The sequence below is a fragment of the Miscanthus floridulus genome, chromosome 18 (assembly GCF_019320115.1).
Source record: "Miscanthus floridulus cultivar M001 chromosome 18, ASM1932011v1, whole genome shotgun sequence".
Taxonomy (NCBI): Eukaryota; Viridiplantae; Streptophyta; class Magnoliopsida; order Poales; family Poaceae; genus Miscanthus; species Miscanthus floridulus.
Genome location: NC_089597.1, coordinates 73,606,099 through 73,633,831, shown reverse-complemented (window position 1 = coordinate 73,633,831; position 27,733 = coordinate 73,606,099). Strand labels below are relative to the sequence as shown.

Below are 27,733 nucleotides of genomic sequence, written 5' to 3'. Positions count from 1 at the left end.
ACTATGGTTACAATGATTTCTTCAGTGTAATTTATTGAACAGAGTGATATAAGTTAGAAATAACACAAATATATGTAAAAAAAATTACAAATCATTTCTATGGATTCCAGACATCAAAGAAATATATGTCAAATTATTCACAAATTTCAAAAAAAATACAAAATCTTCACAAAATTTTGAAATGCCGTGCCACGCTGCCGCCATCGACGTCGACACCAGGGAAGGCGTAGCGTTCGACCTCGGCTGGTACTGCGAGGTATGGTACTGCCACATCTGCTGTTACCGCTGCTGCTTGCGGCTGCATCGGCATGAGTTGCTGCAGCTGCTTTATCATCATCGCCGACGAGGTTGCGGCAGGGAGGTCGACGCGCGGGCCGTACCCCGGGCTGCACACGTGCTATGGCATCTACGAGTCCATCCAGAGACGAGACAAAACGTGATCGATCAGATCCAATGCTCGAAGGGTGAGGGCGGCATGACGCAGGCGGCAGCTCTCGGGCCGAAGTCAGATCCAACGCTGGAAAATTCGGTTGACGGTGGCAAATAAATCATACGGTTGACCTATAGTGTTTCCGTTTATGAATTATTAGGAATTAGGATCTGTTTTCGTCTCTCCGCGTTCAACCGTAGAATTTATTTGCCACACTGGTACTTGATATGTTTTCCTGCCATTCTTTGACGTGAACCTAAATTGGCCATTTCTGTGGTTTCACATAGATCAGATAATTTTTGTACAGTTTTGTTAGAATTAAGGCTAGGAATCAATCTATGCAAGGCATCAATCATCATCAAGGATTGACTGGGAAAAAGTGTCAGTCTAGGATCCAAATATGTAGAATTTATGTTGGCATCTGACTGTGCATGGTATGGTAATTCTGTTACATGTTGTGACTCTATATGTCTAGAAGTGAGATACATGAAAAAAGTTGAGCACTGCAGGAAAATGACTAATTTACGACACTTTTTATAATGCTAAGTTCACTTGTTTGTATAACACTGTTCCTGAACAAACAAATGATGAGATTTAATGTGCTTCTTGATGGAAGTTTTATCAAGATTAAAATGCAGTTCCAAATCCAAAATTGACACCCCACATTCAAGATCTCATTAAACTGATAAAGTAAGTTCAATTTGAACGTGGAGTTCACACGAGTAAAAACAAAGTCTACAAATAGTTTTAATACCATCATGATCTTCAGTTATCAATGTTCCCATGCTCACTGAGCTTTAGACTGCCCTCTTACTCTTACTACAATTCTCAAGATCTTATTATCCAAATAAAAATAACATATTTAAATAAGGATCGAACATTAATGAAGTCAGCTGACTGTAGGTCGTGGTAGTTTCCCTCTCTAGCATAGGTGCGAATGTAATTTTATAACTGGATAAAGTGTGTGGCGTGGGTGTGTTTCAAGGGTTTCTTTACCCCCTTTTTCTCTTAATATTAAAGATATGCAGCTCTCCTGCATTTTCAAAAGAAAGAAAAAAAGCATAGAGCTCCTGCAGACAGGGGTGGCACCAAGCTGAACCTATAGTTGAAGCCTTAAGCCATCATTACTGCTGGTTCTCAGTTGTCACTACAGTGCTAATGTTTACACCGCCACACACCCACTCATGTTCCTCCTCTCCTTCCCATCTCTGATTCCGTGAGCTTGTTAGCAGTCTTAACAAATGATACAAAATTACCCATATGCTTTCTGATTTATATTTGTGTGCACCAAAAACTTCAACAATATAATAAGTGACTAGTCAATAATAGTTGAATTAGATTTCTACACAAAAACAATAATCATGAAAACAAAGCAGACTGATTTATTTACGTGAACAAAAGGCTTACATGTGGCTCCTTTCTAGTAATCTTATTCTTCATACTAAGCCATTCCTGTGAAATGAACAATGTAGGATTGTTAGGCAATGGCATCTACAGTTGGGCCATCTTTCTCAAGAGACAAATAATATTGATCATAAAAAGTAATCATAAAAACAAACAATAAGATAAACCTGTTGCTCCTGTAGTTTGACAGTCAAGGTTTCTGTTGTCTTTTTGTAGAACAATCTGTCCACCCAAAAACTTATAGTTACTGTATGTTACAACTTAGAACTTATGGTATGTTATTTTCAAGGGATATAGTTGCACCTTTTCTCACTGAGTTTCACAAAAGTACTTGCAGTTTCCTGATGGAGGAGCTCCAAGGTCTCAAGTCATGAAGGGTGGAAATGAAGTTAGACATTTGAATATACTCAACTTAATATTTAATGTGGTTTTGAAAGTTCCTTCAAGATATTTAAAATGAAATAAGTTACACGGTAGAGTCATGGCGCAAATTTGTATCTATTATTAAGACAAGATGAGCAAAGGTCAGATATTCACAAACTAGTGAAAATATAGGGAACATTAAGATAATATGACTTCGGTCTTGTAGGAAAATTTGTTCGGGGAGATTACCATTAAGCATGCTTCTTTAAAGAACAACTTATGTCCCAAACAATAGCCTGTGTATACTGTAGAGTTTCCATTTTGCAATGATGAAAAAAGAACTCATTCTTTAAGACAAATAATAGTTTTAGAAAAAGGTAAATCTCACATAAGAAACCACTTATAGGATATGCATCTTATAGTCATGAAAAACCAATAAGTAAATCCAGATTATGTTACCATAAGCAGCATAGTCATAGAAATTACAAATATAACTAACATATGTCTATTGCCAAAAGGAAAAAGAAAAAAACTTAAAAATGTTTGAAGTCTTGATCAAAATTGATTACCATCAAGGAAGCTGAGTCTAGTTCAGTTAGTTGAGGGTGTGAGTATACACCCAGCCACATATGTTCAAGTCCACATCGAGGTGAATTTTTGTGCCTATTTTCTTCCTAATATACAAAGCTACCTATTTCCTACTAGATTCGTCTAGTTTTCTTTAGAAAATATGATTAACAGCTGGCAACATTTTTAATCCAAGGCACCCAAGAAGACCCCAGCAAGAACAGTTTTATCATGGATTTTTAGATTTTAGTATTTGAAGGAAGAAGAGAAGGACATTTATAGGATGGCTAGGGCTCGCGATAGGAAGACAAGGGACTTCAACCAAGTCAAGTGCATAAAGTATGAGAGGGAACAGCTCTTGGTGAAGGAGGATGAGATCAAACATAGATGACAAGAGTATTTTGATAAATTGTTCAATGGTGAGAACTGAGAATACCACCGTTCAGCTGGACAACTCGTTTGATGACACTAATAGGTGCTTTGTGCGGAGGATTCAAAAATCGAAGGTCAGAGAAGCCTTGAAAAGGATGAAAGGAGGCAAAGCGATGGACCCTGATGGCATCCCAATCAAGGTGTGGAGATGTTTCGGGGATATAGCTATAGTATGGCTAACCAAGATGTTCAGCAATATCTTTCGATCGAACAAGATACCTGAGGAGTGGAGAAGAAGCATTGGTACCAATCTACAAGAACAAGGGAGATATCCTAAAGTTGTACTAATTATCGGGGAATTAAGTTGATGAGCCATACTATGAAGTTATGGGAGATAGTCATCGAGCAGCGCCTATGAGGAACGACGCAGATATCAACAAACCAATTTGGTTTCATGCCAGAAAGATCAACCACAGAAGCAATCTTCTTAATAAGACAGGTTATAGGAGCGGTTTAGAGAGTAGAAGAAGGACCTCTACTTAGTTTTCATTGACTTGGAAAATGCTTACGACAAGATACCAAGAAATGTTACGTGGTGGTCTTTAGGACAAACATAAAGCCCCATCAAAGTACGTGACCCTCATCAAGGACGTACAACAATGTTGTGACTAGTGTTCGAACAAACGATGGTAACACAGATTACTTCTCGATTAAAATTGTACTACATCAAGGGTCAGCCTTAAGCCCGTATCTCTTTAGCCTTGGTAATGGATGAGGTTACCAGGAACATACAAGGGGATATCCCTTGGTGTATGTTGTTCGCTGATGATGTAGAGTTAGTAGGACGAAAGACAGATGGGAGTAAATAGGAAACTAGAGTTATGACGGCAGACCCTAGAGTCTAAAGGTTTTAGATTGAGCAGAACTAAAACCGAATACATGAGATACGACTTTAGCAGAGTTGTACAGAAGGAGGGAGATGTGAGTTTGGAAAGTTAAGTAGTGTCTAAGAAGGATACATTTCGGTATCTAGGATCGATGCTACAGAGTGATGGAGATATTGATATGGACGTTAGCCATAGAATCAAAGTAGGGTGGATCAAGTGGCGTCAAACTTTTGGCATTCTCTGTGACAAGAGGGTACCACAAAAGCTAAAACGCAAGTTCTATATAACGGCGATTAGACCAGGCTATGTTGTATGGAGTAGAATGTTGGCCTATAAAGATTCGACATGTTCAACAACTGAGTGTTGTAGAAATGCTTATATTGCGATGGATTTGCGGTCACACAAGAATGAACCAAGTTTGGAACGATGATATATGTGATCGCCTAGAGGTAGCACCAATTGAAGAAAAAGCTTGCCCAACATCGGTTGAGGTGGTTTGGCCATGTCCAAAGGAGACCTCCAGAGGCACTAGTGCATTGTAGAGTCCTAAGCCAAGCTAATAATATGAGAGAGGTAGAGGGAAGACCTGAAATTGACATGGAGGGAAGCAATAAAAAGATATTTGAAAATTTAGGATATACCTAGAGATATATATTTGAATAAGAGTACTTGGAAAGAAACTATTGAAGTGTCTGAACCGTGTAACAACCCAAAAATCCATACACTAAAAATACCAACTACAAAATTTTTCTTAAAACCCCCATGTGATGATGAGTGTCATGTATAGAAACCCAACCTAAGAGATGCATTAGATCTAACCCCAACCCAAGTCAATACACAAGCATGGCATGTCATTAGTTAACTGTGTTTATTTAAATTCTAACAAATAAAGTATTGCATACATTGTTAATTCAAAATGTAATTTGGATTTCCATTTGAGTTATGATATACTTAACAACTCCAATAAAGTAATAAACCATAAAATAATTAATACTCAAACCAAAGAATAAAGGTTTAAAGAGAAAAACTAATTCTATTTTTTGTATAACAAAACCACACCTATTTTTGTTATACAAAATAGCTAAATAAATTCCTAATATTTATATAAGAATGTTGTGGGCCTCATATTTAAAACTCCAATGAATTTGGTGCACCAATTTTTAATTCGAATTCCAAAACCAAATTTGAATTCAAACAAAGGAGAAGAAAAGAAAAACAGAAAAAGAAAAGAAAGGAGGAAGCCTCGCTGTGGCCCAGGCCTGCTCGGCTTCACGGCCCAGCCAACCCCACCGTGCCAGCCAGCCAACCCAACCGGCCTGCCAACACCTTCCCGTCTTCCCAGCGCGTGCGCGGCCCACGAGCCGGCCCAGCACGCCGCTCACGCCCGCACGCCGCTCTCACCTCGCCTACAGCCGCTGCCACACGGGCCCCGCATGTCAGCCCTCCTGTTCATCTTCTCCACGCCTCAACCGCCGTGCGACCGGAGGCCGATAGCGATGGCAGGGGCGGGCCAGGGGGTCACGCCCGGGGCATGGCCTTGTCTCCTTGGCGCCGCGCCCACGCAACCACTCGCGACCGTTGGATGCAGCACACGCCTCCGATCGCCCTTGATCCCCATCCGCCAATCACCGGGCTCTGCCGTTCCCCGCTCGGCTATAAAAGCCCCGGCCCCGGTTGCCCTAGCGCATTCCCGTGCCCGCCGCCACCTTGCGGCCACCCCCTGCACGCCCGAGCCAAGAGAGCAGAGGGAGAAGAGGAAGAACAAGAGGGGAGTGCCGAAGCCGTGCGACGCCGTCGGTGTCGACGGAGCAGGAGACGACGCCACGACGCCGCGCTGCACTGCTCCCGGAGCTACACGGCCGCAACTCGTCACTGCAACGCCATCCCATCTTCCACAGCACCGACGGTGAGCTTCTCGCCGCTGAGACCTCCTCCTAGCCCCACGGACACTGAAGTAGAGCCTACGCACACCGCGCTCACGACGACGCCGCTGTCATGGCGCGGCCACCACACGCGCATCCGGCCGCCTCGCTGGGCTAGGACGTAGCTGTAGAGCATCACCGTGACAGTCTAGACGATAGCCGTGTAGACCGTAACCCTCGTTAGCCGACCACAGCGCTCCGGCCACGAGCACCAGACCTCGGCCGGAGTCTCGCCGTGCACCGCCACCGCGGCCAGCCAACTGGAACCGTCCAGCCACCTTGCTAGCTTCACTAGGGCACCCGCCAAGGTAAGGCCAAGCTGTTGCCCACCTTAGTTGAACACCCGTGCCGCTGGAAGGGGCTCACCGACGAGCACCGCCACGCCGAGCCGCCGTTCGTCGTGGCCAGAGACCTAGGGAGCTTTGGCCAGCCGCTTTGAACCCCACCGTCGCAGTCGCCATGGCGTGGGGGAGCTTTTTCCCCTCCTCAAATGGGCACTAGCGCCTACGGCGAGGCTCGCCGAAGAGGCACGCCACCGGCGGGAGCACAGCCGCGGGAGAAACAGGGGAAACTCCCCTCGCCGGCCACCCGCGCATGAACCCAGTGCTCATAGACCGTGCCCGAGGAAAGAGAGGTAGGCTTGGTCCACCATGCACCCTGCCTTAGGTCCATAGACCAGCGCCTCTTGGTCCACCGTGAGCCACGCTCACGGCCACAGCCATAGACCACAGCCCAGTGGAGGCCCAAGGTTGTGACGTGGCTGCGTCATAGCCTGCCATGTGTCCGGGTCAGCCCGGCCCAGACCGACCCAACCCGAGCCCACCAGAGCCCGTTTGAGACCCAGCCCATGTTGACCGTTGACCGGTCAACATTGACCGTTGACCGGTCAACATTGATCGTTGACCTGGGCCCACATGTCAGTGGCACAGACACTCTGGACCCACATGACAGATGCTGACGTCATGCTGACGTCACACTGGACCCACACGTCAGAAGCCAGCACACCCGGGGTGACATCATGCTGACGTCACGATGACATCAGCTGCTGACGTCAGCAGCCCAGGCCCCACAAGTCAGTGACTCTGACCGTTGACCGTAGACCGTTGACCGTTGACTCGCCGTTGACTGACGTTGACTTTGACCGGACCCACATGTCAATGACCCAAGAGCCCCTGGACCCACCTGCCAGAACTGATGACGTTGCTGACGTCATGCTGACATCAGCTGGACCCCACCTGTCAACTCGAAACCGAGACGCTGACGTCATGCTGACGTCAGCATGCCACGTGGACCAGCCACAGCGTGACACGTGTCAGCCTAGGATTAATTCAGCCTTTTTCTATTTTCATAAATGATTTAAACTTCAGAAATTCATAACTAATTCATATGACCTCAGAAAAATACGAAACCAGGACCAAAATTCATCTAAAATCAAGCTCTACGCAATGAACCCATGTTTGAGTGCATTTAGCTGTTATGAATGTTCATTGCTTCTTTGTGTTATTCTATAGATGTTGCTAACGCGACTATAATGCGATCGTTTGCAGACTCGGAGGAGAATCGGACGGACGAGGATCGTGAGTATCGTGAGGAGTACGGAGACGACTACACCGAAGGTGCCACATCCCACCCAATCTCGTAGCACCTATTACGCATGGCTAAAATAGAAATACTAGTGCTTTACTTTATTGTTATGATCACACTATGATAGGAGTAGCATGGCAGTATGCTTTCTTGATGACCTTTACCTTGACGCAACCTTACCCCTGCTCATCCTGCTGTTAGGCTAGTCACACGCTTGCTACTATATTTCATTGCTTATTACTTCTACTACGCTTGCACTACAGTGATGCGTGGTGGAAACTGGTGTTATCTGGACTATGGTGAGAGTGCTGCGTGTGTGACTTGGGTGCGTGGAGGGTGAGGGTTGTGTCGACCAAGTTGGAGTATACGACGAGCCTGGGGCAAGTCTTGCCGTAGGGTGCTACCTGGGCACCCCTGGAATGGATACCTGTGGTGGGTAAATGGTATACGAGGGGTCCTAGGGTGTGAACCTATGATGGGAGGAAGCCCGGGATGGAGGTGTTGTGGTGGCACGGTAAATGGAAACCTTGATGAAGACATTCTGGCTTGGTCATCCCTAAGGACTTACTAGTACTCAGATTCACCGGGAAGCCTTACGTACCACTCGCCCTATATGGTGCGGGACGGCCGGACTACTTGGTAGGATATTGCCACTACTACTAGGTTGATAGCGGACAGTGTAAGGAGGTACGGGGCACGGAGGATTTCCTCCACACCCTTCCGAGACTTCATGGAGACCTTGTGGACCCGGCTCATGACTCACAGTTTCAGCCACCCCAGACTAGACTTGGGGTGTACCTAGGGCTGAATGGTAGAGTGACATTATCCTAGGCTAGCAAGCGGCCAGAATCAGCCCAGTTGACGATGGTCAGCAAAGAAGGCAGATCTCGTGGTTATGTAAAACCTCTGCAGAGTGTATGGTTGATCGATCGATACATGTGCCGACTTGCCGGTATGGACCTTTTCTGGGTTTCGCTTAAACTAGATAGCGAGAGGAGTCCTTCTCTTTCTTCCCCCGTGAGAGTGTCGGTCGTAGCCAGGGGCTACGGGCTTTGAGACAGTGCTGAGAGGGAGTTAGCCTGTCGACTGAGCGATGGTATGGTAATGACGTGGAGATGGTGGTATATTGATCCCAGGATCGAAACCTGGCTCTGGGAAGGGAATGGGGTGAAATGTGTGTGGGAATGGTGTTAAAACTTGACTATACTTTTATTCATACTTGATATGCTAAATGCATAGGAAACTCCAGCCTTATAGGTTCCTTTGATTATATCCAACATGCATCCAATTTCCATAAAGCAATGCTCATAGGACGGGAGTGGCCAGTATAAATCGTACTAATAAATTTTGGCACACAGGTTCTGCTGAGGAGTATAGCTCCGAGGAGTTTGACGGTTGAGGGGTTCGTGCCTACGCTCGAGTTTGGCGATCTTATCTTCAAGCTGTTCTGAATGAATGCTACTTTTGATTCCACCAATACGGCGATGTAATAATTTATGTAATTCCGCACTATTCGTACTCTGATATTATCGTTGTATGGATGTGATATTCGACTGGAATTTGGGTAATATGATCTACAACGGTCTTATTACACTTCGACGCTGTGGATTTCCCTTCGCGGAAATCGAGGTCGTTTCAGTTGGTATCAGAGCCATACTTGACCATAGGACGAAACCCTTAGAAATGAACGATAGAATATGACGTGAACAGCCCTTCTTTCGGTTATATACCGATCCTGTATTTACTTTTATGCAAGGCTTATCTATTATTGACCTGCTAACACCTGTTCCTTAAAACATGCAAATGACAACGAACGTCGACTGGCCGCCTCTAGGACCGCTACCTCTGGATCACGCCAAGCTCACCTTCGACCTACGTGAGCTCGGGGGTTTTGCACAGACCCTCTGCCGAGTTCTCGTCACGTTAGGTGTCCCCGACGAGCTTGTCAAGGTCACCTGCACCGGGAAGCCCGCTCAGGAAGGAGGAATCGAAGGACCGGTTATCACCTCAGTCGAGTTTTCAGCTAGCACTACCTTACCTTCTGTCCCAGCTTTTACCGAGTTGACTATAAAGGACACAGTCGAGGAGGGACTGCAAGCTATCCCCCACAAGGCACTTCGCAGAGTGATGAGGGACCACTACGAGCACCTGAAGACGACATAGTTCCATCTACTTCCCCAGGCCCTCGACCTCAGCCTTACCCCCAGCGTGCAGAGTTTTGCAGCTGGTAGAGTTGTCTTTGCCGAGGAGGACAGATGCCTTCGTGTCTCAGCTATCCACCTACTGGAGCAGGATAGGTACGTGACTCAGCTAGAGCAGAGGAGACATCAGGACCAGGCCCTTCTGTGGGAGTACTAGGAGCGAGACTCGCAGGGAGCACAGGAGCGAGCTAGTCTACTTGAGACAGTTGCCAAGCTACAGGATGAGCTCAACCGTCGTGAGGAAGTCCATAGAACCGAGGTCGCAGACTTACAGGACAAAGCCGCCGACCTAGGCAACAGCAACTGCTACCTCGACAACAAAGTCTTGGAGTTGCAGAGAGAGTTGGACGACAAGAAGGCCAAGTTCAACCGTAGAGGAGACAGAGAAAGGTCCAAGGGGATTGATATGCTGAAAATCCAATCTCGGAACAAAACCATGATCCAGGAGCTAGAGGAGTTCAGGAAGAAGGCTGTGTGCAACCAGGGTCACCTGATCGAGGCACTCAGGCAGAATGAGTACCTACAGGACAAGTGTGAGAGGACATGCCAAGCTTGGTAGAAGTCTGACAAGAAGCGCCTCAGGGAGATGAAGGGTATGTGGGATCAGCTACCCAAGGAGATTTGTAGCAAGACGAAGCCTAGGATAGAGGAGTTTGAGTTAACCCTGACTCGCCTCAACCTAGACGCCTGCCCTACCCTACCTAGAGCCAAGCCTACGGAGGAGCTCGCCGAGGCCTTGAAGTACGTATCCCGACTTCACAAGTCTGACGAGGAGATTGAGATCGAGAACAATCGTATCCCAGCTGCAGTGTACGAGTTAGAGTAGAATGACCCTGCGTGGTCATGAGTCATGTCAGTAGCTTCTGTAAGTTGTACCCCTTATGAGATGTATTATGAGACATTATGCGTAGTACGATTCTCGCACGTCTTCAAGTGTAACTACTGGAGATGATGCTATGTAATAAAACCCATGTAATGAATGTTTTGGATCTTATTGCATCTTATGAATCTTATTGCTTCTTTGTAATGAGTGTTGGATAGAATAAATGTTTTTCTTTAAATCGTCTAAATCATGTAATCATATCAAATTATAAGCACTTATGGCACAAACACTAAAATTCCTATGATTCGCATTGCAGATGCCGAACCGCGGATCTAATCGCCTGATGAACTGTGGACGTGCGCCCACCCCCGAACCAGTCGAACCAAATGGGGGGCGTGGTGGCAACAACCGTGGCCGTGGCCGTGGTCGTGGACGTGGAGGGATACCCTTCCATCTAGAGAATACCCCGCCGCCTGAGGAGAACATTCTGCCACCACCACCACCGAACCTAACAGAAGTGATGGCACAGCAGACCCAACTTCTTGCAGCCCTTGTTGACGGAGCAAACCGTCACCAGGGAGGTCAGCAGAATGACTTCCAAAGGAAGTTAGAAGGATTTCTGAAGCTAAGGCCACCTACCTATGATGGCACCGACCCTGACCTGCTTGTGGCCGATGACTGGCTCAAGGAGATGGAGAAGAAGCTTGACCTCACTACTTTCACCGACGAGGAGAGTGTTGGAGCTGCCACACACCAGCTCATAGGTGCAGCACGTGCCTGGTGGGACAGTTTCAGTGATTCCCATGAGGACCCTACCAACATCTCGTGGGATGAGTTCGCTGAGGCATTCACTGAGTATCACATTCCTAAGGGTATCATGGAGGCCAAAGCTGAGGAGTTCCGCAACATCAAGATGGGAAAGGACAGGGTGACTGAGTACACTACTCGTTTCACCAATCTTCTGCGCTATGCACCTCCCTATGTTGTGAACTCTGAGAAGGAAAAGCTATACTATTACCACAAGGGACTTAACCCGCACATCAAGCTGAAGTTTGGTGGTATTGAGAGTAACACGTTGCGTGCTCTGGTGGATCGCTGCATCTAGATTGAGAAAGACCGTGCTGAAGCTGGAGAGGAGTACAGGGAGAGGAAGCGTCAGCCTGAGGAGTCCTTCCGTGGCTGTGATCGCAAGAGGTTCTGTAGGGATGCACCACCCAGGGAACGCTCTCGCCATAACAGGGATGACAACCCTAGATCGAGTAGGGGTAGTGGAGGCTACACCACCAAATACTCCTGCCCTGCTCAGGATCGTTACACCCGGGACCGTTATGCTCAGGACCGCAACACTCAAGACCGTTTCAACCGTCCCCGCTCAGCGAATGAACGCCTAGCACAGAACCGCTCCGCACCAAGCACTGGAAACTGGAAGGCACCTGCGCCAACCCCTATAGGCGGTACGCCTTTCACCTGCTTCGCTTGTGGCCAACCGGGTCACAAAGCTGCTGAATGCCCTCAGAACTCAGCTGCTCAGAAGTCTCAGTTCAAGGGATCTGCTACTCGTGGACGTGTCAACCATCTAGACGCCGAGGAAGCACAGACTGCCCCTGACGTTGTGTATGGTATGTTTTTAGTTAATAGCAATACTGCATCAGTTCTATTTGACTCTGGAGCAACTTGTTCTTACATATCATCTAAGTTTGCACAAGAGCATGACCTGCCTGTAACCCTATGCGAAAAGCCTATCATCACCAGTTCACCTTTAGGAGACCTAAAATGCACCCACATTTGTAAGGGAGTGAGTCTTACCATTGAGGGTCTTATCTTTAAAGCCGACCTAACCCTGTTACCTTCCACTAACCTAGATGTCATCTTAGGTATGGATTGGTTAACCATTCACTGAGGTGTCATATCATGTTCACCTAGATATGTCCAAATAACCCACCCATCAGGCCAAGTCATTAGATGTGAACCCCTAGTCCAGAAAGTCCACCTCTATCCTATATGCCCTTAAAGCCAGTTCAGAATCACAGAAAGAGGAGAAGACAGTACATGATGTGCCTGTGGTCAGAGACTATCCCGATGTATTCTCTGAAGAATTACCGGGTATGCCACTAGATCATGATGTAGAGTTCATCATTGATCTTTTGCCGGGAACAGGACCCATTGCCAAGAGACCCTATCGCATGTCAGTTGATGAACCGGCTGAGCTCAAGAAACAGCTTGATGAGCTCATATCGAAGGGATATATCAGACCCAGTGCTTCACCCTGGGGATCCCCTGTTCTGTTTGTTAAGAAGAAGAATGGCTCAATGAGAATGTGCATTGATTACCGGAACTTGAACGCAGTGACCATCAAGAACAAGTACCCTCTGCCAAGAATTGATGATCTGCTTGATCAGCTTTGAGGTGTCAAGTATTTCTCCATGATTGATCTCAGATCTGGCTATCATCAGATAAAGATTCGAGAGAGTGACATCCCGAAGACAGCTTTTGTGACTAGGTATGGGCAGTTTAAGTTCACCGTGGTGTCCTTTGGACTCACGAATGCTCCCGCATACTTCATGAACATGATGAATAAGGTTTTCATGGATGAACTGGATAAGTTCGTGGTAGTATTCATTAATGACATCCTTGTCTATTCATCCACCGTGGAGGAACATGAACATCATCTGAGAACGGTGCTTGAGAAACTAGCCCAACATCAGCTCTACGCAAAGTTCAGCAAATGCGAATTTTGGCTACAGGAAGTTGCCTTCTTAGGCCATGTATTATCAGCTGAAGGTGTCGCAGTTGACCCAGCCAAGATTGAAGCTGTGAAAGATTGGGATCAACCTCGTAATGTGACAGAAGTCAGAAGCTTCTTGGGATTGGCTGGATATTATCGCCGATTCATTGAGAACTTCTCCAAGATAGCCCATCCAATGACCAACCTTCTGAAGAAGACTAAGGAGTTTGAATGGATGCCCGAGTGCGAACAAAGCTTCCAGAAATTGAAACAGAAGCTTACCACAACTCATGTGCTAGCATTGCCTGATATCAGTAAAGATTTCGTAGTCTATTGTGATGTATCCCGTCAAGGACTTGGTTGTGTACTGATGCAAGATGGGAGAGTGATAGCATATACGTCTCGACAGTTGAAAGAACACGAGAACCGTTACCCAACCCATGATCTTGAGTTAGCAGCAGTTGTGCATGCCTTGAAGATCTAGAGACACTACTTGATAGGCAACAAGTGTGACATCTATACGGATCACAAGAGCTTGAAGTACTTTTTCACTCAGGAAGATCTAAATATGAGGCAACGCCGATGGCTAGAGTTGATCAAAGATTATGACCTGAAAATTCACTATCATCTGGGAAAAGCTAATGTAGTCGTAGATGCTCTCAGTCGCAAGAGTTACTGTCACACTTTGATCACTGAATCCGTACCACCTGAGCTCAAGGAAGAGATTGATGATTTCCAACTTGAGATACTACTGCATGGCTTGTTGAATGAGCTCCGCATACAGTATGATCTCACAGATCGTATCCGTCGAGCTCAGAAAAGTTGTGAAGAGATCAAATATCTCCGTGGTCTGATGAAACTAGGCTATAAGACCAACCACCAAGAAGATGAACAAGGAACCATCTGGTTCAAGAACAGAATCTGTGTTCCATCTGACCTAGTATTACGGGAGGAAATTCTGTCAGAAGCTCACGATTCCAAATACTGTATCCACCCTGGAGGTTCAAAGATGTACCAAGACTTGAAGAAACACTTCTGGTGGAAGGGCATGAAGACAGACATTGCAGGACATATGGCACGTTGTGACACCTGTAATAGAGTCAAGGCTGAACATCAAAGGTCTGCAGGTTTGCTAAAGCCTCTTGACGTTCCCGAGTGGAAGTGGGAGAACATATCCATGGATTTCATAGTTGGATTGCCCCGTTCACAGAAAGGCAATGATTCCATCTGGGTGATTGTTGATCGTCTGACCAAGATTGCTCACTTTGTACCAGTAAAGACCAAGACCAATGCCAAAAAATTAGCATATCTATATGTTGAGCATATTCTCAGACTGCATGGAGCTCCTTCTAGTATTGTATCTGATCGTGGTCCTCAGTTTGTGTCCCGATTCTGGGAAGCTCTGCACAAGTCCATTGGAACCAAACTTGATTTCAGTACCGCTTATCACCCACAGACAGATGGACAGACAGAACGAGTAAATGAGATCTTAGAAGACATGCTTCGCGCTAGTGTACTGAATTATGGCTCTGATTGGGAGAAATGCCTACCCTATGCAGAGTTCTCTTACAACAACAGTTACCAAGCTAGTATCAAGATGTCGCCATTTGAAGCTCTATATAGCAGACCTTGTAAGACATCTTTGATGTGGTCCCAACCAGAAGAAAGATCGTTCTTTGACTCCACTAAGATCCAAGATGCAGAAGGAGTGGCACAAGTGAAGGAGAATTTGAGAATTGCCCAAAACCGATACAAGAGTTATGCTGACAAAAGGAGAAGAGAACTTGAGTTCAATGTGGGAGATTTCGTCTATCTCAAGGTATCCCCGCTACGTGGAACTGTCAGATTCCATGTGAAAGGAAAGCTTGCCCCTAGATTTGTTGGCCCATACAAGATTTGCAAGAGGATTGGAAAGCTCACCTACAAACTTAAGCTACCCGAGGAATTGATGGGTGTACATCCCGTATTCCATCTCACAACTACGCAAGTGTTTGAGAGTGCCCGATGAAGTAGTTTCAACTGATACACTTGGCATTCAAGATACACTCGAGTATAAAGAACATCCTATTAGGATTCTGGGTAGAGATACCAAAGAGACCCAAAGCAAGACTATTCCTATGTGCAAGATCCAATGGAGCAATCACACGGAGAGAGAGGCAACATGGGAGAAAGAGTCTGACCTCCGGCTACGATATCCTTACCTCTTCGAAGAGTACGTTACGCTTTAATCTCGGGGATGAGATTCTGTTAAGGGGGTAGGACTGTAACAACCCAAAAATCCATACACTAAAAATACCAACTACAAAATTTTTCTTAAAACCCCCATGTGATGATGAGTGTCATGTATAGAAACCCAACCTAAGAGATGCATTAGGTCTAACCCCAACCCAAGTCAACACACAAGCATAGCATGTCATTAGTTAACTGTGTTTATTTAAATTCTAACAAATAAAGTATTGCATACATTGTTAATTCAAAATGTGATTTGGATTTCTATTTGAGTTATGATATGCTTAACAACTCCAATAAAGTAATAAACCATAAAATTATTAATACTCAAACCAAAGAATAAAGGTTTAAAGAGAAAAACTAATTCTATTTTTTGTATAACAAAACCACACCTATTTTTGTTATACAAAATAGCTAAATAAATTCCTAATATTTATATAAGAATATTGTGGGCCTCATATCTAAAACTCCAATGAATTTGGTGCACCAATTTTTAATTCGAATTCCAAAACCAAATTTAAATTCAAACAAAGGAGAAGAAAAGAAAAACAGAAAAAGAAAAGAAAGGAGGAAGCCTTGCTGTGGCCCAGGCCTGCTCGGCTTCACGGCCCAGCCAGCCCCACCACGCTAGCCAGCCAGCCCAACCGGCCTGCCAACCCCTTCCCGTCTTCCCAGCGCGCGTGCGGCCCATGAGCCGGCCCAGCACGCCGCTCACGCCCGCACGCCGCTCTCACCTCGCTACAGCCGCTGCCACACGGGCCCCGCATGTGAGCCCTCCTGTTCATCTTCTCCACACCACGCCTCAACCGCCGCACGACCGAAGGCCGATAGCGATGGCAGGGGCGGGCCAGGGGATCATGCCCGGGGCATGGCCTTGTCTCCTTGGCGCCGCGCCGACGCAACCACTCGCGGCCGTTGGATGCAGCACGCGCCTCCGATCGCCCTTGATCCCCATCCGTCGATCACTGGGCTCCGCCGTTCCCCGCTCGGCTATAAGAGCCCTGGCCCTGGTTGCCCTAGCGCATTCCCGTGCCCGCCGCTACCTTGCGGCCACCCCCTGCACGCCCGAGCCAAGAGAGAGAGCCAAGAGAGCAGAGGGAGAAGAGGAAGAAGAAGGGGGGAGTGTCGAAGCCGTGCGACGCCGCCGGTGTCGCCGGAGCAGGAGACGACGCCACGACGTCGTGCTGCACTGCTCCTGGAGCTACACGGCCGCAACTCGTCACTGCACCGCCATCCCATCTTCCACAACACCGACGGTGAGCTTCTCGCCGCTGAGACCTCCTCCTAGCCCCACGGACGCCGAAGCAGAGCCTGCGCTCACCGCGCTCACGACGACGCCGCTGTCATGGCGCGGCCACCACACGCACATCTGGCCGCCTCGCTGGGCTAGGACGTAGCTGTAGAGCATCACCGTGACGTCTGGACGATAGCCGTGTAGACCGTAACCCCGTTAGCCGACCACCGCGCTCCGGCCACGAGCACCAGACCTCGGCCGGAGTCCCGCCGTGCACCGCCACCGCGGCCAGCCAACTGGAGCCGTCCAGCCACCTTGCTAGCTTCACCAGGGCACCCGCCAAGGTAAGGCCGAGCTGTTGCCCACCTTAGTTGAACACCCACGCCGCCGGAAGGGGCTCGCCGACGAGCACCGCCACACCGAGCCATCGTTCGTCGTGGCCAGAGACCTAGGGAGCTTTGGCCGCCGCTTTGACCCCACCGTCGCAGTCGCCATGGCGTGGGGTAGCTTTTCCCCTCCTCAAATGGGCACCAGCGCCTACGGCGAGGCTTGCCGAAGAGGCACGCCACCGGCGGGAGCACAGCCGCGGGAGAAATAGGGGAAACTCCCCTCGCCGGCCACCCGCGCATGAACCCGGTGCTCATAGACCGTGCCCGAGGAAAGAGAGGTAGGCTCGGTCCACCATGCACCCTACCTTAGGTCCATAGACCAACGCCTCTTGGTCCACCGTGAGCCACGCTCACGCCCACAGCCATAGACCACAGCCTAGTGGAGGCCCAAGGTTGTGACGTGGCTGCGTCACAGCCTGCCACGTGTCCGGGTCAGCCTGGCCCAGACTGGCCCAACCTGAGCCCACCAGAGCCCGTTTGAGACCCGGCCCATGTTGACCATTGACCGGTCAACGTTGACCGTTGACCTAGCCCCACATGTCAGTGGCACCGACACTCTGGACCCACATGTCAGATGCTGACGTCACAATGGACCCACACGTCAGAAGCCAGCACAGCCGGGGTGACGTCATGCTGACGTCACGATGACATCAGCTGCTGACGTCAGCAGCCCAGGCCCCACAAGTCAGTGACTCTAACCGTTGACCGTAGACCATTGACCGTTGACTCGCCGTTGACTGACGTTGACTTTGACCGGACCCACATGTCAGTGACCCAAGAGCCCCTGGACCCTCCTGCCAGAACTGATGACGTTGCTGACATCAGCTGGACCCCACCTGTCAGCTCAAAACCGAGACACTGACGTCATGCTGATATCAGCATGCCACGTGGACCAGTCACAGCGTGACACGTGTCAGCCCAGGATTAATTCAGCCTTTTCCATTTTCAGAAATGATTTAAACTTCAGAAATTCATAACTAATTCATATGACCTTAGAAAAATACAAAACCAGGAGCAAATTTCATCTAAAATCAAGCTCTACGCAATGAACCCATGTTTGAGTGCATTTAGTTTTTTTGAATTTTCATTGCTTCTTTGTGTTATTCTATAGATGTCGCTAACGCAACTATAATGCGATCGTTTGCAGACTCGGAGGAGAATCGGACGGACGAGGATCGTGAGTACCGTGAGGAGTACGGAGACGACTACACCGAAGGTGCCACATCCCACCCAATCTCGTAGCACCTATTATGCATGGCTAAAATAGAAATGCTAGTGCTTTACTTTATTGTTATGATCACACTATGATAGGACTAGCATGGTAGTATGCTTTCTTAATGACCTTTACCTTGACGCAACCTTACCCCTGCTCACCCAGCTGTTAGGCTAGTCACACGCTTGCTACTATATTTCATTGCTTATTACTTCTACTACGCTTGCACTACATTGATGCGTGGTGAAAACTGGTGTTATCTGGACTATGGGGAGAGTGCTGCGTGTATGACTTGGGTGCGTGGAGGGTGAGGGTTGTGTCGACCAAGTTGGAGTATACGATGAGCCTAGGGCAAGTCTTGCCATAGGGTGCTACCATGGCACCCCTAGAATGGATACCTGTGGTGGGTAAATAGTATACGAGGGGTCCTGGGTGTGAACCTATGATGGGAGGAGCCCGGGATGGAGGTGCTGTGGTGACACGGCAAATGGAAACCCTGATGAAGATATTCTGGCTTGGTCATCCCTAAGGACTTACTAGTACTCAGATTCACCAGGAAGCCTTACGTACCACTCGCCGTATATGGTGCGGGATGATCGGACTACTTGGTAGGATATTGCCACTACTGCTAGGTTGATAGCGGACAGTGTAAGGAGGTACGGGACGCGGAGGATTCCCCCCACACCCTTTCGAGACTTCATGGAGACCTTGTGGACCCGTCTCATGACTCACAGTTTCAGCCACTCCAGACTAGACTTGGGGTGTACCAGGGCTGAATGGTAGAGTGGCATTATCCTGGGCTAGCAAGCGGCCGGAATCAGCCCAGTTGACGACGGTCAGCAAAGAAGGCAGATCTTGTGGTTATGTAAAACCTCTGCAGAGTGTATGGTTGATTGATCGATACATGTGCCGACTTGCCGGCTATGGACCTTTCCTGGGTTTCACTTAAACTAGATAGCGAGAGGAGTCCTTCTCTTTCTTCCCCCGTGAGAGAGTGTTAGTCGTATCTAGGGGCAACGGGCCTTGAGACAGTGCTAAGAGGGAGTTGGCCTATCGACTGAGCGATGGTATGGTAATGGTGTGGAGATGGTGGTATATCGATCACATGATCGAAACCTGGCTCTGGGAATAAAATGGGGTGGAATGTGTGGGAATGGTGTTAAAACTTGACTATACTTTTATTCATACTTGATATGCTAAATGCATAGGAAACCACAGCCTTATAGGTTCCTTTGATTATATCCAACATGCATCCAATTTCCACAAATCAATGCTCATAGGACGGGAGTGGTCAGTACAAATCGTACTGATAAATTTTGACACACAGATTCTGCTGAGGAGTATAGCTCCGAGGAGTTTGACGGTTGAGGGGTTCATGCCTACGCTCGAGTTTGGCGATCTTATCTTCAAGCTGTTCTGAATGAATGCTACTTTTGATTCCGCCAATGCGGCGATGTAATAATTTATGTAATTCTGCACTATTCGTACTCTGATATTATCGTTGTATGGATGTGATATTCGACTGGAATTTGGGTAATATGATCTACAACGGTCTTATTACACTTCGATGCTGTGGATTTCCCTTCGCGGAAATCGGGGTCGTTTCACCGTGACTTGGGGCTTTTGGTGGATTTCAACTCTAGCCTACCCCAACTTGCTTAGGACTGAAAGGCTATGATGTTGTTGTTTTAGATTTTAGTATTTATTGTAGTTAGAGTTTTCGGCATGTGCGAGTGCCCCTGGATGAACGTCGTGCCAGCCTCACGTCCTCACACAGCTCCTCCAGCATGCTCTCGCCCACGCAGGGGCTCCTGGGTGCCGCCACCGTGAGCCTCACCTGCTTCTTGACGACAGTTGGCGCCAGAGCCACCGCAGCGAGCTCTATGCCGTCCACGTGATCAGAGCCAGACGACGCGCCATCATGGGAGCAGGAGTCGTCCTAGCCCAAGCCCAAGTGGTGCCACAGCGTGTTGCTCCCGATGACCGTCAGCGTGTTCTTGAGCTCGTAGTAGCTGCTGTCCCGCTGCTCATTGATGGATAAGTCTCTGTGTGGGGCTACAGCTAGGACTAGCATCTAAGACTAGCATCTAGGACAGCATCTAAGACTAGCATCTTGGCATATGCTTGGCTGGCTAGCAGCCTATAAATATGTATCCCCAACTCCTCAGGTTGGCATGACAGTTGTGTGAGAAATAAACCAGAGAATTGCCCCAACTCCTAGTGTCATCCTCTCTCGATGAGAGTAAGAATTCTGCTACTACCAAGAGTAAGAATTCAGCGACTAACAAGTGGTATTAGAGCCGTACTATCATGTAGCCTGAGCATCTCCTGCTCATCTCCTTTCCCAGCCGCGCAACAGCCCCAGCTGGGAGCAGCAGCAGCTCCGGCCGCTCCTACTCACTCCTCTCTCTCTACGCAGACGAGTAGCAGCTCATCTAAAGCAGCCCTCTCCCCACGCAGCAGCGCCCCGGTAGCACGTCATGTCCGCAGGGTAGTCTCAGCGCTTGGTCGCCTCGAGCACGCGGCGTCGGCAGGAGGCCGAACTTGCCGCGACAGAGGAACGCGAGCGAGCGGTGGCAGAGACCGCTGCGGTGGCGGCAAGGGCGTTGAGGCTGGCAGCAGCGGAGCTGACAGCAGCAGCAGCGGAGGCGGAAGCAGCAGTAGAGGTCGAGGCTCTGCGTAGCAGCATCAGCATCTCCGTTTCTACTGACGACAGCGTCGACGCGGACCTCGAGCTGCTGAGGAGGGAGGCAGCGCGAACGCGGGTGGTGCAGTGGGCAGCCGTGCACGCCCACGAGCGCGGCGGTAGCCCAGACAGGCGCGGACGTGCCAACGGCGCTCCTAGAAGAGACGCGCACGACGGTGGTGCTCTAGGAGGAGGCGCGCACGGCAACGGTGGTGGATGGGTCGATGGAGAGCGCGGCCTTCATAGGCAGCGTGGCTCTCTCTCCGGATCGGTACCATGGTTACCACGGGCTCTAGGCTGTTGTCAGGGACGTCGGACCCGGCGGTGGGTGGCCTACCCTCGCTAAGACCAACTACGTCGAGTGGGCTGCGGTGATGAGGGTAAACCTCCAGGTGCGGCACATGTGGGAGGCAGTCCGGTACGTCGACATCGACTACGACCAGGATCGATGGGCGCTGGATGCCCTCATCGCTGCAGTCTCATTCGAGATATAGTTCTCGCTTACCAACAAGCGAACTGCCAAGGAGGCTTGAGACGCCATTGCTGCGGCCCGCATCGGCAGCGACCGCGCCCATAAGTCCACACTGCAGGCACTTCGCAAGGAGTGGGAGAACCTGGCCTTCAAGCCAGATGAGGACGTTGATGACTTTGCTCTCCGTCTCAACACTCTGTTGCAGAAGATGGTGCAGTTCGGCGATGACACCTACGGCGAGGAGAGAGCTGTCGAAAAGCTCTTCTGCTGCGTCCCCGAGAAGTACAAGCAGATGGCTCGCTCGATCGAGTCCCTGCTGGATCTCTCCACGATGTCGATCGAGGAGGCGATAGATCGCCTCAAGGTCATCGACAGCGATGAGCCACAGCCTCCCTTGGGGCCCATCACCACTGGCGGGAAGCTCCTTCTCACTCGGGAGCAGTGGGCTGCCTGCCAAGGTGACCGGAAGAAGGGGGAGCCTTCTTTCGCGATAGGCGGCCGCAAGCATGGCAAGCCGCGAAAGACGCACAGAGACGCCCAGGCCAAGGCGCGAGGACGTGCTGAGGGTGATGCCCGCGGAGGCGCCCAGGGCGGCGTCGCCGGCAAGCACAAGCCGGCACAAGACGACACCTACCGCAACTACGGCCAGCTTGGCCATTGGGCCAAGGACTATCAATAGCCACGACGCGCCCAGGCCCACGTCGCACAGGCGGAGGAGGAGGAGCCGGCTCTGTTCATGGCACATGCAAGCATCGAGCTACCTCCAGCGGCACCGGCCGCAGCGGCTCTCCTCCACCTTGACGAGCCAAAAGCACACGCCCTCCTCGATGACGGCTCCGGCAACGACAAGACTGACGGGTGGTGCCTCGACACCGACGTCACCCATCACATGACCAGTCGACGAGAGTTCTTCACCGAGCTTGACTCTAGCGTCCGAGGCTCCATTAAGTTTGGGGATGCCTCTGGCATGGAGATCAAGGGTGTCGGCTCCGTCATCTTCACCGCCGTGTCTGGTGAGCACAGGCTGCTCACCGGAGTCTACTACATCCCCACGTTGAGGAACTCCATCATCAGCTTAGGACAGCTGGATGAGAACGGTTCGCGCGTGGTGGTTGAGGATGGAGTCATGAGGATTTGGGATCATCGTCGCCGCCTTCTTGCCAAGGTATCTAGAAGCGCAAATCGACTCTACGTCCTTAATGTGCAGGTGGCACAACCCCTCTGTCTCGCTGCTCGTCGAGATGACGAGGCGTGGCAGTGGCACGAGAGCTTCGGGCACCTTCACTTCGAGGCCTTAAAGAGGCTCAGTGCCACGGAGATGGTGCGAGGCCTGCCGTGCCTCGACCATGTAGAGCAGCTCTGCGACGTCTATGTGTTGACGAAGCAGAGGCGACTTCCCTTTCCCCAGCGAGCGAGCTTTCGAGCCAAGGAGAGGCTCGAGCTTGTGCATGGGGACTTGTGGGGCCCGGTGACACCGGCCACACCGGGAGGACGACGCTACTTCCTGCTGCTCGTCGACGATCTCTCCCGCTACCTGTGGGTGATGGTCCTCGACAACAAGGGAGAAGCTGTGGATGCCATCAGGCGCTCGCAGGCTACTGCGGAGGCGGAGTGCGGCCGCAAGTTGCACGTGCTACGCACCGACAACGGTGGTTGAATTCGCGTCGTACTACGCTGATGAGGGCATTCAGCACCACTACTCCACGCCGTACAGCCCGCAGCAGAACGACGTCGTCGAGCGGCGCAACCAGATGGTTGTAGGGATGGCTCGGGCCCTTCTCAAGCAGAGGGGGATGCCGACTGTCTTCTGGAGAAAGGCAGTGGTGTCGGTCGTCTACATCCTCAACCGCTCGCCTACCAAGGCGCTCGACGACAGGACGCCGTACGAGGCTTGGCATGGGCGCAAGCCGGCAGTCTCCCACTTGCGGGTCTTCGGCTGCCTCGCGTTCGCCAAGGAGCTTGGCCACAACAGCAAGCTCGACGACAGGAGCACTCCGGGAGTGTTCATCGGCTACGCGGAGGGCTCAAAGGCCTACCGCATCCTCGACCCAAAGACACAGCGTGTGCGCACGGCGCGCGATGTTGTGTTCGACGAAGGGCGAGGATGGGCGTGGGATAAGGCGGTGGACAACGGCTCGGCTCCGACGTACGACGACTTCACTGTCGAGTACGTCCACTTCGAGGGAGCTGGGGGAGTAGGCAGCTCTTCTTCGACGAGCGCGTCTACCCCAGTCCCCGAGCCTCCACCGACCCCGGCGCCTGCTGTTCCGATAGTCCATGCTCTCCAGCCAGGACCTCGGCTGCGATGAGTTCTTCACCGGCTCCACCACAGCCGGCACCGCCACGCACTCTAGCACCGATAGGCACCTCTCCGAGCATGTCTACTCCAACACCAGCTCGTGTCGAGCACAGCCCGGTTGAGCTCGCTACTCCGCTCTCTCACGACGAGGAGCGCATCGACGCGTACCACGACAGCGAGCCGTTGCGGTACCGTACGATGAAGAACCTTCTCGGTGACCAGCTGATGCCAGGACTGGTGCCTCATGACCTAGAGGCGCAATTGCACCTTGCGTGTGACGACGGCGAGCCTCGGTCGTTTGTAGAGGCCGAGAGACACGTGGCATGGCGCGCCGCGATGCAATTGGAGATGGATGCGGTTGAGAAGAACCGCACCTGGAAGCTTGCTGACCTTCTTCGTGGTCACCGTGCGATCACCCTTAAGTGGGTGTACAAGCTGAAGAGGGATGAAGCCGGCGCCATCGTCAAGCACAAGACTCGCTTGGTGGCACGAGGTTTCGTGCAGCAGGAGGGGGTCGACTTCGACGACGCCTTTGCTCCCGTGGCACGGATGGAATCCGTGTGACTCCTCCTTGCGCTAGCTGCCCAGAAGGGCTGGCGTGTTCATCACATGGACGTCAAGTCGGCATTCCTTAATGGCGACTTGAAGGAGGAGGTCTACGTGTACCAGCCGCCGAGATTTGTGACCCCCGGCAAGGAGGGCATGGTTCTCCGCCTGTGCAAGGCCCTCTATGGCTTGCGGCAGGCACCGAGGGCGTGGAATGCCAAGTTGGATTCCATGCTAAAGGGGATGGGCTTCGAGCAAAGCCCGCACGAGGCGGCCATCTACCGACGGGGCGGTGGAGGAAATACTCTGCTGGTGGGTGTCTACGTCGACGACTTGGTGATCACCGGCACCAAGGATGCGGAGGTGGCGGCATTCAAGGAAGAAATGAAGGCCACCTTCTAGATGAGTGACCTGGGGCCTCTCTCTTTCTACCTGGGAATCGAGCTGCGACTATCTAGCTGCGAGGCCGAGTACATAGCGGCCTCCACCGCTTCGACTCAGGCGCTCTGGCTCGCTCGACTGCTTGGTGATCTCCTCGGCAGAGATACTAGAGCGGTGGAGCTCAGGATGGGCAGCAAGTCCGCTCTGGCCCTGGTAAAGAACCTCGTTTTCCATGAATGGAGTAAGCACATCCAGGTGAGGTACCACTTTATTCGAGGCTGTTTGGAGGAAGGGAGCATCAAGGCAAGCTACATCAACACCAAGGATCAGCTTGCGGACCTGCTTACCAAGCCTCTTGGAAGGATCAAGTTTCTTGAGCTCTGCTCCGGGACCGGGATGGTTCAACTTTCTCACAAGACGACGCACAAGACTTAGGGGGAGAATGATGGATAAGTCTCTGTGTGGGGCTACAGCTAGGACTAGCATCTAGGACTAGCATTTAGGATAGCATCTAGGACTAGCATCTAGGACTAGCATTTAGGACAGCATCTAGGACTAGCATCTTGGCATATGCTTGGCATTTTGGCATATGCTTGGCTGGCTAGCAGCCTATAAATATGTATTACCAACCCCTCAGGTTGGCATGGCATTTGTGTTAGAAATAAACTAGAAAATTACCCAACTCCTAGTGTCATCCTCTCTCGATGAGAGTAAGAATTCTGCTACTACCAAGAGTAAGAATTCAGCGACTAACACTCGCCGCCGCCAGCGTTCGCTGCAGCGGAACAGCACGTCCAGCTTAACAGCATGTCCAGCTTGATGAACATGGCGAGGCTCTCGACGAGCTCCATCACAAAGGAGTCCACTTCCTGGTGCACGTCATGGTTGCCATAGCACACAATGCAGCAGTAGGAGCGGTGGTCCAGCACGCCGACTCGGCCGATGAGGTAGCGCTCGGCTCAGGCAGGTATGGCGGCACGTTCGACGCGACACGACAAGGCAGGGCACGACGTTGGCAAGCGGCATCGTTCGCACAAACGAGGCGCGATTGGCACGGCGGCGGAAGGGGGTACGCCGCGGGGCAACCGCGGAGCGCATGGACAAGGCGGGTGCCAGCGTGGGCTGCCAAGTCAGCAATTGGGTCTAGCCAAGGCCCATTTGGACCTATGATGCAGCATGGGCCAAGTTTCTAGAGGTTAGATGTGCATTTTAGGTGTCCAGGGACCTAGATGACACGCGCCGCCAAGTTCAAGGGCCGCCTTTACTCCAACTATAAAGTCAACAGAACATGAAAAGGATGATAATCATATCCTGTTTGGATTTGACGAATTACAAAGGAAGTTTGTAGAAGCCACAAAACAGAGGAAAGGACCTCTAAGTGAGCGTATGGAACACAGGAAGAGCCAATTACTTTCCTTGGAATACTGTAGCTAGATGCTCATTTCACATAAAACCAAAAATCCACTCCAATCTCTAGGTTTTTCCTTTGCAGATACCTGAACAGAATGTATGTAGAAGTGTAGAGGAGAGAGATTTCTTTTCCTTTGCAGATGCCTGAACAGAATGTATATAGAAGAGAGAGAACGAGGAGGCGCACGGATAGTTGATCTATCGCCTTCATTGATGCCCCATGGTGATCTCATCCCTACCACCGTCCTAGTAACCGCTAAGACCAAGCGTCCATGCTGGACTGCTACCCCTGTCCCCAGCACAGGCAGCCACTGATTGCTTTACTTCTTCTCATCACCAGATCAAATCAATGAGGATGGTGGTCACTAAGTGCTTAATTGATGCAGTAAAATGGAGAGAATCAGAACCAAGAACGGAGAGGAATGCTCTATATCGCAGTGGGGAAAGAGCATATGCCTTTTACTGTGTACTGATTAGATAAGCACCATTGGTAGAAAATGGGTAAAAGAAAATAGGCCTTTTATGTTAGTACTCCACGTTCTTGAGACTGATTTAGTAATATATATTTGCAGCTTTCTTTCAACATAATACTCCACTCCCTGTATTTTGATTCCTCCATTCCAAACACTTTGTCCTTCAACTTCCCTCCCTTTTTCCACTTCTCTTTTTCCCACCTTCTTTCCTTTCCTATTCCTAGGTTTACTTCAATTCCTGTGTTTTCCATTCCTACGCTCCAAACAAGACCTTAACTCAGAATGAAATCCCCTCAGAAAAATTAACCAGGATAAATAATCAGTTATCGCTACAGGTCTCAGCAACATTTAATTGTTCAAGTGCCTGGTTTTCTACTTTTTTGGCCTAAGAATCACTGAATCAACTCCACTAAATAGTAAATAAGCTTACATAACATTTCCACCATTCATCAGTTTTACTAAATACACTAAGCAATGTTCTAGGAAATGGAACTTGGCGAATACTAGAAACAATAATTTCCAGCCCTCACCTGCTTCAGTGTGGCGCACTCGATCTCCAGAGTGGCAATCCGTCCCTGCTTCTGGGCCATCTGCATGCCTACCTTAGCCCTCGCTGTGCCCAGCTGCTCGGCCTCCTCGCTCGCCTGCTTTGCTTGCGCCCTCACTAGAAACAAAAAAACACCAGGCAAAGCCAACACTCGAGACAAAGTTAGCGTACGTTGCGAGCCCGGGAAACCAACACTTGTCCGTACCTAGCGCGATGTCGGCGTCGTGGGCGTCGACGGCTGTACGCTGCTGCTGCTCCTCCACAGACCGCTTCGAGGCGTCGTCCTCGAGATCTGCATCACATCACGCAACCACCCCAATGGTGGCGGAACGATATCAGGCCATAGGTGAGGGAGGGAATTGGGAATATGGTTGCGATCGCGAGATGCACGCACCGTTCATGTAGGAGCGGAGGGACTTCATGCTCTCCAGGTACTCCTCCATGTCTTACCGGATGGAGCGGCGGCGCGGCGGCGGCGTCAAGGTAGGTGGAGAAGAAGATGCAGCTAGTTCCTGAATTACAAGCGAGAGGGAGAGCAGGGGCTGGTGAGGAACTTGAAGGCAGCCAGGGACGGCG

General features: G+C 50.1%; 1 protein-coding gene across 4 annotated transcripts; it reads right to left on the bottom strand.

Moving 5' to 3' along the window:
* Positions 1-2: 2 nt before the first annotated feature.
* LOC136523075 (uncharacterized) lies at positions 3-27,733 on the bottom strand. Of its 4 annotated transcripts, none has more exons than XM_066516853.1 (7): positions 27,552-27,732; positions 27,363-27,449; positions 27,141-27,274; positions 2,138-2,196; positions 2,002-2,056; positions 1,838-1,882; positions 3-701 (listed from the first exon to the last, which is right to left on the bottom strand). In XM_066516853.1, the coding sequence occupies exons 1-7, from the start codon at positions 27,598-27,600 to the stop codon at positions 687-689; spliced, it is 444 nt and encodes a 147-aa protein (XP_066372950.1). In that variant the 5' UTR covers positions 27,601-27,732; the 3' UTR covers positions 3-686. The 4 variants fall into 4 exon arrangements, with proteins under 4 accessions (XP_066372950.1, XP_066372951.1, XP_066372952.1 ...); XM_066516854.1 differs by having other exon boundaries at positions 3-517; XM_066516855.1 differs by having other exon boundaries at positions 3-406; positions 27,552-27,731.

What these genes read in the sequence shown, in the direction of transcription:
- LOC136523075 (XM_066516852.1), bottom strand. Translation starts at nt 27,600, where the DNA reads ATGGAGGAGTACCTGGAGAGCATGAAGTCCCTCCGCTCCTACATGAAC. An exon ending in TCAAACTACAGGAGCAACAG is followed by an intron (nt 1,883 to 2,001) that starts GTTTATCTTATT and finishes TTCATTTCACAG; the next exon opens with GAATGGCTTAGTATGAAGAA. An exon ending in TTACTAGAAAGGAGCCACAT is followed by an intron (nt 1,725 to 1,837) that starts GTAAGCCTTTTG and finishes ATATTGTTGAAG; the next exon opens with TTTTTGGTGCACACAAATAT.